Here is a 13,231-nt window from a genome sequence, read left to right on the forward strand (position 1 = left end):
GGTGACGTACTTCAATTCTGTCTTGTGCTGGCATATCCCACATTCTGGATTATGACTGGCGGGATTCCATAGCACAAAGCTTTGCGAAGCGACATTGAGAATATGACACAACTCTTTCCCTGTGAACTCCTCCCTTCCTTGGCCTGTCTGAGAGTGTAAAGGAAAACAGCAAAAGCCAGCCTTACCATGAATGACTGCTACAGGCACAGAGTGGGCCATTGTGCCACAGAGAGATGACATGGTGTCATGCACTGACCTCCCTCTCTCTCTCTCTCTCTCTCTCTCTCTCTCAAACCCCTCTGGCTGCTGCCAGTGCATGTCTCAGGCTGATGAGGGTGACCAGTGTATGCTGGCACAAACCGATTACCCGGGGAACAGACAACACATTGTGCCAGTCAGACCCCTAGACGCTGCCCACTCGAGACACATCCGTCTCTGAAGATCACATGGAGCAGACGCAATAGCTCACACAAACACAGAAACATATATACTGAATACATACTCAGAGGTCTCCAGCTGCAGGCCACTCAAGCCACAGACACGACCACACAGTTTACAGACCAGATGTAACAGCCCAGTGCTAAAAGAAAGATCTGTGGAGGAGGATCTTTGAAGGATGACATCTTTGCCTTTCTTGTGACCACATTTATAAGCCAGTTGCCATAGAGACACAATTCTGGCAATACTGCACTGGGCTGGATGATTAAAAACAGTATGCAAAAGAAATGTAATGGATAAATCCAATGGGTAAGTCCATTTGGAAAAAAAAAAAAGGAAAAAGAAAAAAAAAAAAGAGAGAGAGGTTGCACTGATATCATATATGCTCTACTTACGCAACGCATTTTCAAGTACCCAGGTGTTAGTCAGAGAATTCAGTCTGCCATAGATGCTCTACAGATACAGAGATAAACTGAGAAATTCCAACCCACCTTCCCTTTCTGTTTGAGGGGCTCGATGGTTAGGCTGTCCGTTCCAATGTCCACAATGGTCCCCAGTTGGAACCCGTCGGTTGGGTGTGGGGCCCACACTGGCTTCCCATCCTCCATGACACAGGCCTGTAGACTATGGGACAGAGAAAGCAGAAGTGAGGGCGCTGATCAGGCCTGCTGTTCACGCGTAACTGAGATGATGTCAATGGAAGGTTACAACAGGATGGACACATCATACACTCTTTTGGAGGTTTAAACCACCAACATCTCAGCTAGCTCAGCTCATTGTTTGTCAGACAAGTAACAGACTGCTCAAACGGGACACTAAAATTTTGACCCAGACAAAAAGTGTAGCATTACTGCCAATCATATGCAAAGTCAAACTGTCTACCTTAAATATTGCTAATAATTCAAAACAGACTATGAGCGAAATAAAATCGAATAAATAATAAGCAGAGGTAGAATACACGTCTTTAAAACAATGCAATTTAATCCAAAACGTGGATTACTGGATTACATTCTCAGTTGCTTTTTCTGCTTTGACATTCTGTGCTTTAGATTACTAATTCTGTGCTAGCTGCTGAATAAAATTTCTATTCTATTTATAGAGTATTTATATAGATTTTTATATAGATTTCATCACCTTATAACACCATATTATAAGAACTGAAGTTAAAAAAAAGACACTTTTATAAATGGTGTGATATGTTAACAGGTGCTATTGAGAAGGAATTACATATGTCAAGCATGCAGACCTAGGTAATGGTTTTATTGTGAACCATTCAAAAAGTGCACTCACGGTTTCAAGAGTTGTTCGGGACTTATGTAATGACAGCAAGTGTGTAAGCATGCACCTGATCTTCAGAACAAATGACTGAAGCATCAGACCCTCGCGCTTACTCCATTCCCCAGAGTAGTCCTACAAACCACTGAGGGCCTTTATTACCTCATTATGGAGGAGAAAGAGCAGCTGATCTTGTTACAGTGCTGAACTAAATTTACCGGAGAATGAGCTGCCATCTTTTATGAGGCTTCACTGTGCTGTGAGCGCTCTAAAACAACCAACAACAGTCAAACCAAAGCAACCACCATCCTGGGTCACAAACGAGGTTCTCCAGAAACGAATCAACATGAAAAAGAAAAGAGAACAGGCTAAACAATGAGATGATTTAAATGATTCTTTTTAAAAGTTGCTCTCATGTGATGAACCCATACACCCAAACACACACACACACATACACTCGCACACACAAACACGGTTTTAAAAGAATTTGATTTGGTTGGTACAAACAAGCTTTACTCAAACGAGGATAAAAGCAAACATACTTTTGGTAAGCAAAGATGCTATGAGAGCTAAAATGAGCCCTTGCAGCATCTTTACCTGAGCCAGCTGGGATTGGCTGGCTGGTGAATTTTCTAAACTTAAAATGTCCATGTTGAGGCACTGTAGCCAAGCCCAAGACACAAGGCACTCCTTTTGGCAATGTCCCAGATCACAGTCTGAGATCAACAGAGACTTTCAATAGTCAATTATCAATTATTCAGGATGTGCTTTGAGAAACGCTTTTCACAACAAGCTTCCCATTCTCTTTAAATCGGCAGAAAGCCATTCTAATCCTTATTAAAATATCTCCAGAACTCACTGTCCTCTGGGGGAAAAAAAAACACTTTTTTACTACATCACTTGTTCCTACAGTAAAATGAGCTCAGTCAAACTATAGCAGCCAGCACTGCTGCTACCTATTATAGAAGTGCACTTTTGTGGGTTTCTGCCAACATGACCTTCCAGTGTTGTTTCACTGAATGCAGAGAGAGTAGCATACTTGTTGTATTGTGGAGGAGGTTGTGTCAGGTAAAGTACCTCTATTCATAAACTCTTTATTTGAAGAGAAAAGGAAAGACTGACACACAGATCACAATTTAGCCTTCAGTTAACGTCTGAACACTCAATGTAAAACAAGCTAATTAAGCGCACAAACCCTGTCAATCCAGTTTAAACAGAGCTTGTCTGACAAGGCCTACAAATACATACATTTTGTGAGCGCAGTGTGTACTTTCACTCATAAAGAAAAAACATCTTGGTATAAATTTAGCTTTTATTAGACATGAGACACGAGCTTAAACTGGCAAAACCTTACAGAAGTTGTTTTTGTTTGTTTGTTTGTTTTTTTAAATCTTGGCACCTTTGCTATTATCGTTAGAGTTTAAAACAAATCTAACTTTCCAAAGATCAAGGGTAAATTACTGCAAGGGCTGTAAAATTTACTGAGCTCTACTTGAGTGAGTCTAAGCAAATGTCATTTCCCGAGGTATTTCATATGACACTGTAAAACCGGTAGTGTCCCTGAAGGAAGGCAATTCTGATCATATATGAGTATGAACAATGGAATCTTAAGTGTAACCTGTTTGAGCATGTAATCTTAGCAATACTTCAACTATAACATCAGTTTAAAACAGCCACACTCAACTTAAACTGATGTCTAAAGCACTTAGGATTTGAACTTGCCTTGCAAAAGTTTTCCTTAAAGCTAATTCTAGAGCCGATACTTCATGTTCAGCTAAAACATAAAGCCAAAACTTATCCTAAAACTCATGGATAGAATCTTTTTAAAATGCTTGCTGTTTGATCCAGGAAGCAAAATCAGGATACAGTCCTAAATATAATTTAAGTTCCTTGATAACCAGAAGAGATACCTAAGCCTACCGCTTATCAGATTAACCCAGATAGACCGTTATGGCATATTTATATGCGAGCATCTAAGGAAGACTGGTCAAGCATAAATCAAATCAAATCACATCTGAGCTAGCCTCATTTCTGAGTAATAACTATAGTGAGACAGTACAATTTAACCATTTTTAGAGCCTTTAAACAGGATGATAGGACTGGTACAGATGTTTTCCACAGTTACAGGCATGGTGGTGTGGAGCTACATGCTCAAATGCTCCTTCCAATGCCAGCGACCAGGGCATCGGCCTTAGAAGCAGAGTTGGTCCACCGATGTTGTACGGGGCTGCTCACTGCTCCTAAGTATTTCGGACGGGTTAAATCCAAAGGACAAATTTCCCTAACTTGACATAGGGGAGAATACACCCGTAGAATGATTTCCAAATTCAGAGGTACCGTGCACCGCTCAGTCATGCTTTATACGAACCACAGAGCGTTGATTTTTTTAATGTAAAATTGCCTGGAGAAACGAGTTGTCCTGCAGAAAACAACAAGATAGGACGTGATTGTATCGAGAGCAAACTGTTGGAAGTTCTCTGACATTACTCTGAACAGTGAAAAATGTTCAAACACAGTAGAGGACATATCAGGACTTCAGTATGGAGTGAGTCCTGGTTAACACAACACATTCATGCACTAACACAAAGGCAGTTATCTCAATGGTCGAATTACAGGTGGCAGTGCTACAGCTGGTGACCGTGTGAATAATGGAATTACAGTGGGAGGGCAAGATCATTTAGAAATGATGTAAACATCTGACATGAAAAGCAAAATTGAATGAGTATAATCAAATGTTCACACGTTTTTATTAATTAAAGAAGAATCAGGAAAATCATCATACTAGACAAGGAAAATGATCAAGCAACCATGTCTGTGCTGCTTTTACAGCAATCAATGGCAAACTGTGGTCAGTATTAACAGCTGAGCATACACACAAAAAAACACAGCATACACACACACACAAGTACACACACACACACAATCTTAATAGTGAGGATTTCACATTTGGCTGAGCTCTCTCCGCCCCCTAGTCAGGCTAGCAGGACAGATTTATGCGTTGATTTATACACTCTGGCTTTAATAAATGGTGAGAATACTAGCTGACTCACGATGAGCCGTTTGCTGTGACTCTCACATGCTGTCAATCAGAGAGTAACAACTCTTCACTGGAACCGTACAAACAGTACCTGAGAATAAAACCAGCATGACCACGTGAAAATCACACTAAACTAAAAATACACAATAGTGGTAGAACAAGGTTCAGGGAACGGGGAGCCGATTCTTATGTGTGACTTAATGGTAAGCAGAGAAGAATATGTTATTAAATCCATGAACAATAGCACATTACAAAAAAGGTGTGTGCAGGTTTGCTTTACCACACATTTTGGATCACTTGTTTGCATGGCTAACCTAATACTACCAGAAGAATTGGTGACTTAACATATGTAATAGTCTTCAGCTCACTTTGTGACAAAGCTGTCAGAAATAAATAAAGCAAATTATCAACTGCTAGTACATGATCACTTAAAAACATTCTTAAGTGTTTGTGTGGCAACACCTGAACCCATCAGTAAGATTTCCATCATATATTAAATTGTCTGGCCCTCTCATGGGCCCAATTACACTTAAAGAACAACAGAATAAAGATAATTAAGTATCACACTCAGGGAATTAGGTTGTAATACGTGGTGCAAGACAGATGGGACCTAAAGCAAGGGCAGGTACACTGAGGAACTGAAAAAGACCGTTCAGTTGAATCTGTCACTGAGAGGAACACTCAGACTTGACCGTCTGCTCCCTCATGGAGCACTCAGGTATTGTAAGAGTTTAAGGTCGGGTCACAAAATGAACACAGGGTATTCACACGAACAACCGACCAAAGAACAACTTCCAAGGCAAGGAAAGACTTAGTCGGGAGGAAAATGCGTTTCCACTCTGGGCACACCCTGAAGCTGTTTACTTTAAATTTCATCAAAGTCCTGCACTGGTAGACTTCATGGAAACAAAGACGTAATCCAATCCAAAGCCTCAGTTTGAAAATGTAAGGAAACGGATTTCAAATATACGAGGAGGAGTACTATGCATGTACGAAACCCAATGCTCCAGCTAAAACAAACCCCACTTGTGTAAGCAAGAGTTCAGCTATTTGCTTACTGTCTCTATCATCATTTAAATATGCAAATGTTCACAGTGAGTACTATCAGATAGACCAATGGTAAGAGCATACTGACTTTGAGCAATATTCCAAAACCTTTATTCTGTTAACATACAATTCTTCTTTAAAAAGCGGTGAATGATAATAATACAAAGTTACTTCTGTGACACCCTTGAAATCGATGAAGAAAAACACTAGCCTTTGTGATGCTAAAGGCCTCTTTGTTGTCTTCAAAAGGAAGAATGCCTTCAAACGAAAGGAAACCTCTACGGAACAGAAGACAGGGTGAACAATGATAACTCATTCTAAAACCAACTCGTCTTCTACATCAATTTTTAAGCTGACTGACTTTTTTCTGCACACAACAATACTACACAAAGCAATAGGTGTATCTCGGCACTAACCAAATGCAGGTGGTGCACTTTTGTAATGACAACAGGTAAAGCAATTCTCCCATGAAGTGAAAAGGCCCCTTACAATATGTGCTCATGTTTCAAGTGGCACACCATTACTACACTACTGACCATAAAAAGACATTCAGCGCACCCTGGAATGGACTCTCACAGAGTAGACCCGCTGGGTAAGCCAGCTAACAACGATCACGTTCTCATTATGTCTGACTGCATTTAACGAAGTCGGTTACAAAACAGATCGACGGTCAATGAAGCATTGGATTGTGAGACAAACAGACCAAATGGAAAAATCCTGACAACAGAGTTAGAGAAAGACTGTACTACAGATGTTAGCTGGCTAACCATCTAGGCCTACTTTCAGAAAATAAATAAATACGCTCCAATTGGTGAATTTCAGCATGAATGGATATCGAGCTTCTGAATTCCAAGCTCTAGCGTTGCTCAGTTTTATAAGCGCGCTCCCATTTCTCTTCTCTCCAACTACTGATGGACTTATGATTCCAATCTCACCACTAACCCCCCCCCCCCCCCCCCCCACCCCGGGAGCTCACACAGAGTGCAAGAAAAGCTAACAACTGGAGGCTAAAGCAGTACAGGTTTAAAGACCCTGTTATATAGACAGTATGCTGAATCTCACCAAATGATTTGACCTTTGAGGTAAGCATTAAACCGCTTTCAATAATGATGTCTCTGTTAATAAGGAGAAAAGGCCATAAGCCTATTATAGAAAGGAGACTGTTTGCCAGCCCAAGAAACTTCACAGTGCACCATTTGAATGGCTTGTGAGTTATGTTGAACTGAGCCCACTCTTCTTTCCCAGTCGGACAAACAGGGATTGTTGAGACTGGCAGTAGACTGAGAGCTCACTGTCGTGGTGAGGCAAGGTCACGTGATAACAAGTGTTTGCTGAATACAAAACTCAGTGATATGTTTAGTGATAATGAGTTAAAAAGCTATCTTAAATGTTTAAAGGAAATATGTTCAATAGAAATGGCCCTGCGGTCAAAACTCAGTTTTCTTTTACTGGAAAACCTGAGCTATACAGATTTTTCGAATAATGCTTCTCTCTCCACTTAATTTATCTCCTCTTTTCTTCCTGTGACAATCCTTACTGGTATAAACATGTCCATACTGGTATAAACATGTATGTACCTACATGCTATTTTTGGCACTAAATATAGCTTACTTAATAATATCTATAAGGTCAGTGAACAAGTCAATATGAGAGAGGAGTATGGACATTGATAAAGCTGTAAACAGAGGAGGAGTATGAAACGGGCTCATTCATGGACTGATCTAATTAGTAATAACACGAGCATGAGGAATGAGGTGTAGCTTTCACCATGGATACAAAATAAGGTGGAGTTCCACCGCTATCAGAGTGACCTAAACCGCAATGATATGGGCGTACTCCCATTTTAAACGTTCTCTCAAAGGGAGAGATCAGGGCACCACAGTGTGTCTCTAGCCTGACTAGCTAGAACACGTTATGGTTAACAATATAATGATTTTATGTTACACCTAGCCACACCTTAAAACATATCTTCTAAAGTCCAATGTGTTACGTATGAGGAAGCGGTTAACAATGTTTAATGTCTTTTTAAGAAACCAGGAAATCCACAGTGGCCATTTCGCTCTCCGCCATATGAACACTCAGCTCTGAGTTTTCACTTTCGATGATGTCAGCAAAGATTTGACTACAATGACTAACTACAGGCCTCACCAATCATGTTTTACACAGCTTAAAGATTGACAAGCATTGCATTCCACGGGTCAAACTCTAACATCCATAAAGGGTTTCTAACTAGTGTGTGACACAGTTGCTAAGTATGTTAATAAGTAGCAAGGCGCTTCCAAATTTTATGATGCACCCATAAGACAAACTACAGCCCAAGGAAACTGTTACCAGTAATTCCCAAGAATGGGGTGAAGAACACAAAGAAATTCAGTTTGGTACCATGGGGAGAAGTTTCTTCATTAAATAATGATTTAACCAGATCAATTCATACTCCTAAAGTGTGGTCTTGATCACAAAACACACTGTAAATGTCAGTTTGAAAACAGACACTTCAAAGATAAAACACAGACATTACAAAGAGATCTTTAACAGAAATCATTAAAGGCTGCCTTCAGAAAAAGAACCAGTTTCCTGAGAGAAAAACATTGGCACCCACGATGACAGGCTTTGTGTTCTCTGTTCAGTCTCAACTCCCTCCCACATTTGCAGGAGCTAGCCCTGTTCTGTCAGCTTGCCTGTGCAGGGGTGCACAATATTATCTAGTGGGCATGAACTAATCTCCGCACTTTGAGATTGGTTTGTTTGTTCTTCATTGATAGTGATTATTTTGCGGCTCCAGACCAGGGAGGCCCCATTCTTTCCAAAGTCACAAGAAATTATGGGACGCTGTGGTGTAAGTGTTCAGGAAGACCACTTAGGGAGAGGAGGTTCAAGAGGCATTCCCACGGTTTCATTCCCTCTAGCCTCCGAGAGATAGTGGGGATGGAAAGCGCCGGAAACACGCCTGCAGCCACAAAACTGAGAGGATAACACACTCAGGGAGTACAAAGGCTCTCATACACACAGTGTGAGACACACACAGCATGAGACACACAAAAGTAGACTCACTTCTGTCAGATGGTCCATGGCAAAAATAGATGGGTTTTTGCTCTAGTCCAAACTGACAAAGCTCTAGTCCAAACTGACAAAGCACAGTAAAAGGAAAACTTGATGCGTCTGAGCACATATCTGCCATATGCTTCAGGCCTAAACATTCTCTTTTTCAATGCCATATACTTTTGGCCCAACAGTCAACAACCACCATGAAGGTTATATTTTTCATTACTTGCAAATTTTGTGAACTGTTTAGGGCTATCTTGTCTATGCTGAGTTACTTTAAGATTTGTTCAAATAAAGCAAAGCTAAACAGTACTTTTGATGATGTTTTACTGACATGTATAATAATACCAAATCAATAAGTTAAAGGTGCTTAATTGTGACCCAAAATATATTTTTATTTTTCATCCAATTAAATGATAAGAATCATGTAGTATAATATAACAACAAACTTAAGAAATGCACAATGCATAAAGCACATGACTAAGCATCAGGAATGACTGAAACAGAACACTATTAGGAGAAGAAAAACTCTACCCAGACATGTTTTACTATTGGACCTTACTCTTTACAACTTGTTTCACGCATTAGCCCAAAGCTCGCAGCACAATGACATTCGAATGACGTGCAATAAATTCTACATAAAACCTCAGAATATATGCAGTTGTTGTTCAGGATAAAGGGGCTGTTAACGTTACTTAAGCTGTGAATCTTCTTTTTAAAACAGCTTTGGCAGAGAGGCTTTTTATGTAATGGGTTTGGAGATAAGATCTGAAGCAACAGCCACTGCAATGTTTAGATTTGACGCCATGAAGTAAATGGGCCGGTTTCAAACTCTGGGGGAACAGATTTCATACAAGCTCCACCCTAGAATGATCCAACAAATAACGATGTCACAAATAGGATAAATCTGTACATCAGCAAATCATTATCACTTATACTCATGAACACACTGCACTGTCTTGGAGCTGACAAAGCACTGTATGCATTACAATTTTACAGGTAACACGCTGAGTCCTGCCTGTTCTTTACTTACTGTCTCCATCTGTCTTGAAAGACAATGATATAATTGTTCTGTAAATGAAGTGGCCAACTATGACGTTACCTTTTTATGTATTAGGCATAAAAATGAATATCCAATCTGATTTTTTTTACATCTGATATAACTCCAACACTGGTCGTATAGAGAGAGCTGGAGTGTGAGTATCTGTTCCAAACATCTACTTTGGTGTTAGATTATTTTACACAGAGCTCAATTAACACTGGAGAAATATTTTGTCATGCCTTTAATGAGCGTTAAATTAAACTAAAGATGAAGTACTAAAGCTTTGCTAAAAATGCATGAAACGATATTGAGTTTGTATGGCTCTCCCTCCAACACTTCTGCATTTTTCTGTTAGAGCATGTGTGGAGAGATAACGACCCTTGACCTTTATGAAGAAGAGAGAAAGCATATTTGACCAGGATCTACGGCTATAAACAGCCTATATCACGAGAAGAGGGAAACACTGCCCTGCTTATACCAATTCCTACTATGACACAGAGAAAACCAAGGGTGTAAAGGTCATGCATCTATGACGTGTCATCAAATAGAGCACAATGTCTTCATCACAGTCTTAACATTAAAGACACAAATGAGTATTGGAAGCACAATCAATCCTGATATCATACAACCTCATATGAGACAGTACCAAGCATATATTTAACAACACTACATGAAAAACCATATTCGCATGTTTTTCCTACATCATAATTCAATAAGTGAAGCACAAGCTTCTTAGAGCACCATACAAACTTTTGGGCAATTATAACAACTTTATCAGCAGTCCTCCGCCGGACGCGTTTTACAACCCGGATTAAGACCAAACCTCATAAAGCCGGCTTGAGAAGCAGCAAAGACAACTAAACCTGCCGACATGTCACAGTACACAGCTGCTGATATTTAACACTGTTCATCATACTGAAAAGAGAGTGCACGGGCTACAGCCCGCTCTTTAGGGCACATCTCATAATGGCAACTGCAAAAATGAGTCGCAAAAGGAAACAAATTCTCCCATCCCCTCCGAAATATGGTCCTGCAAGTTCTGATGTCTATTTCTGGGCAGAGTTACTGCCAATTAGGGCCCAGTCAGACATAAGCCAAACCTTGAAACTCCCAAATTCAGGTTATTCATCTAAACCCATTTGACAGATGACACACTACAACTAAATGTCCTTTATACCTTACCTTTTACCACTTCATTACATTAGGCGTAGAAGTGTGGTGAAGCAATTAGCACCTGAAATGAGGACATGTTGCCTAAGGTCAACCCCCTCATAAACTGAAGACATGTAAATGACAAGGCTAAAGGTTGAGATTCTCAGCAGACCCGGGACGTTGGCACATGAAATAGATAAAGAAATGGGACACCTACATTTTAAATACCTGCTTGATTTTCTGATTAAAGAAATTCGGTTAAAACAAACAAAAAAAACCCTGATTCATTAAAGTTGTCTTTTCACATTCAGATGAATGAAGGGCGTTGGTAAACTCATGGCAAGACTCCACGAGAAGAGCAGTTTGTCTATGCCGGAAATACAGAGTATATTTCAAAAGTGCTCAAATCAATGTCGAAAATATTAATGGTGTGGAATCTGAGTTGACATATTTTAAAAGTACTCAAAAGGGGAGCTTAGTCATTCCCACTACACAGCAGAATTTGCGACGACACATATCTTGGTGTGGTAAAACTCTTCCCCCATAATCCGCTCACCCTGAATTTCACTGGCAAACGTATAGGCCACGAACGACATACGTTCAAGTGCATCCCAGTGAAGTGACTGATGGAGTGAATGTTGTTGAGTTCTAAAAACCTGATTATGCGAGAGCTTCGACGTGTAGTGGCGCTGGACATAGCGATCTTAAGAGGTACTGTCGTGCAGAACTGTTACAAAACAACTGCTCTACATCATCTGTTAACATCGTACACGCTGTGATGCACTAGTTGCCTTTGGATATGTCAGTGCTCAGAGCACCGTGGGAATGAATGCCGCTGTTTGATTACGTCGCTATTTTCCCTACATCTCAGTGACAATGTCCAAAACAATGCATTTACACCAATGATCTCTTCTTTACAAATAGCATGAAAACAATGCAGTGTTTTGCATCCCATCATTTTGTATGTGTTGTCAGAATGCAGCAAGGCAGGAAAGCACGAAAGCAGTTGCAACCCATTCCGATGTTTTGACAGACTCCATTAGCATCAATACAACAACTGAGCGTTTCTCTCTCGCATGCTAACTGTTAGCCAACTGCACTCCACTTTCCCAAAAGCTCAAAACAACTGTGATGTATCCTGGGTGAATTCTTCACACATACTGCGTCCATTTGTGTATCTTACCTTGTCTATTTACCAGCCAGTATATTCCACAGTTAATGTTAGAATACAAAACCGTAAGTTTCCACGATTGTTGAACCCTGTTATGATTCCCCTAAGCTCTTCTTCCTGCTGCCTGCAACCTCCGACTCCCAGAATGAAGTCCAGGGAATTGGCAGTGACGTCACGAAGAGGGCACGCACAAGCGTCCACATTCAGAGCCCGGTTGAAGCGCTTCCACTGTACCGTGCCAATTCACAACGTTCATTGAAATGACTAATGTGCCTTTAAGTACTAACATATTGCTCGTTTCTTTTCAGTGCATCTATCGCGGAAATGTTAACCTTAAATTATTAACTGTTCGAGAGTTATCATGAGATCTATGTATCTATTTATCTAATTTGATATTATCTGCACAAAACACACATTACAATGTAATTTTGCAATCTAAAATATTTTTTGTTGATAATATTAACAGCAGTAAGTCTCCAGCAGTCTCATCCAAGTTGAGATTATTAATATGGCCCCACATACGACTCTACTTTAAGTATCATCAATTTTTAAGAAAGTCGTAACTCCAAAAAGTCATCCTATCCCAGACTGGTAAGGTAATACATTGTAAGTGCATCTCATTAGACAATGACTGGCATATGTGAGATGCATCTGCTACTGTTTTCCCTCTGTGCACAAGGACAAAACTGAATGTCCTCATACACTCACATCTGTTCCCTTGTCTTGGAGGACTAAGCTCAGTCCCCTCTGCCAATCTCAGTGACCTCCAAGAAGATGTATGTTCTGCCCTCACTGTTTGTACATGCAACAGAGACCATTTACTTTTGTTCATCTTGACCAACCATCCTGCTAAAGCAGTTCAAGCTGTTCAAACAACTTGTATATCTCCTGGCAACTATGACTCATTAAATGCAAAAAAAAAAACGGGAGGTGGATGCACTTGACATTTTCCGTTTGTCATTCAGGACAGCGCAACAGTGCACTAATCCAAGTGAAGACGTTAAAATATTTACACGCCGCTCACTGC

The 13,231-nt window shown here is 40.3% G+C and overlaps 1 protein-coding gene across 1 annotated transcript in view; it reads right to left on the bottom strand.

Moving 5' to 3' along the window:
• myo6a (myosin VIa) overlaps positions 1-12,313 on the bottom strand; it is a 52,972-nt gene extending 40,659 nt beyond the window's left edge. Inside the window, exons 1-2 of the mRNA XM_030770354.1 lie at positions 12,217-12,313; positions 930-1,062 (exon numbers count right to left, since the gene is read on the bottom strand). Coding sequence (XP_030626214.1) covers positions 930-1,046 — 117 coding nt within the window. The 5' untranslated portion in view covers positions 1,047-1,062; positions 12,217-12,313. The remainder of the gene's footprint in view (positions 1-929; positions 1,063-12,216) is intronic.
• Positions 12,314-13,231: the final 918 nt, after the last annotated feature.

Source organism: Chanos chanos, chromosome 4 (assembly GCF_902362185.1).
Source record: "Chanos chanos chromosome 4, fChaCha1.1, whole genome shotgun sequence".
Lineage (NCBI taxonomy): Eukaryota > Metazoa > Chordata > Actinopteri > Gonorynchiformes > Chanidae > Chanos > Chanos chanos.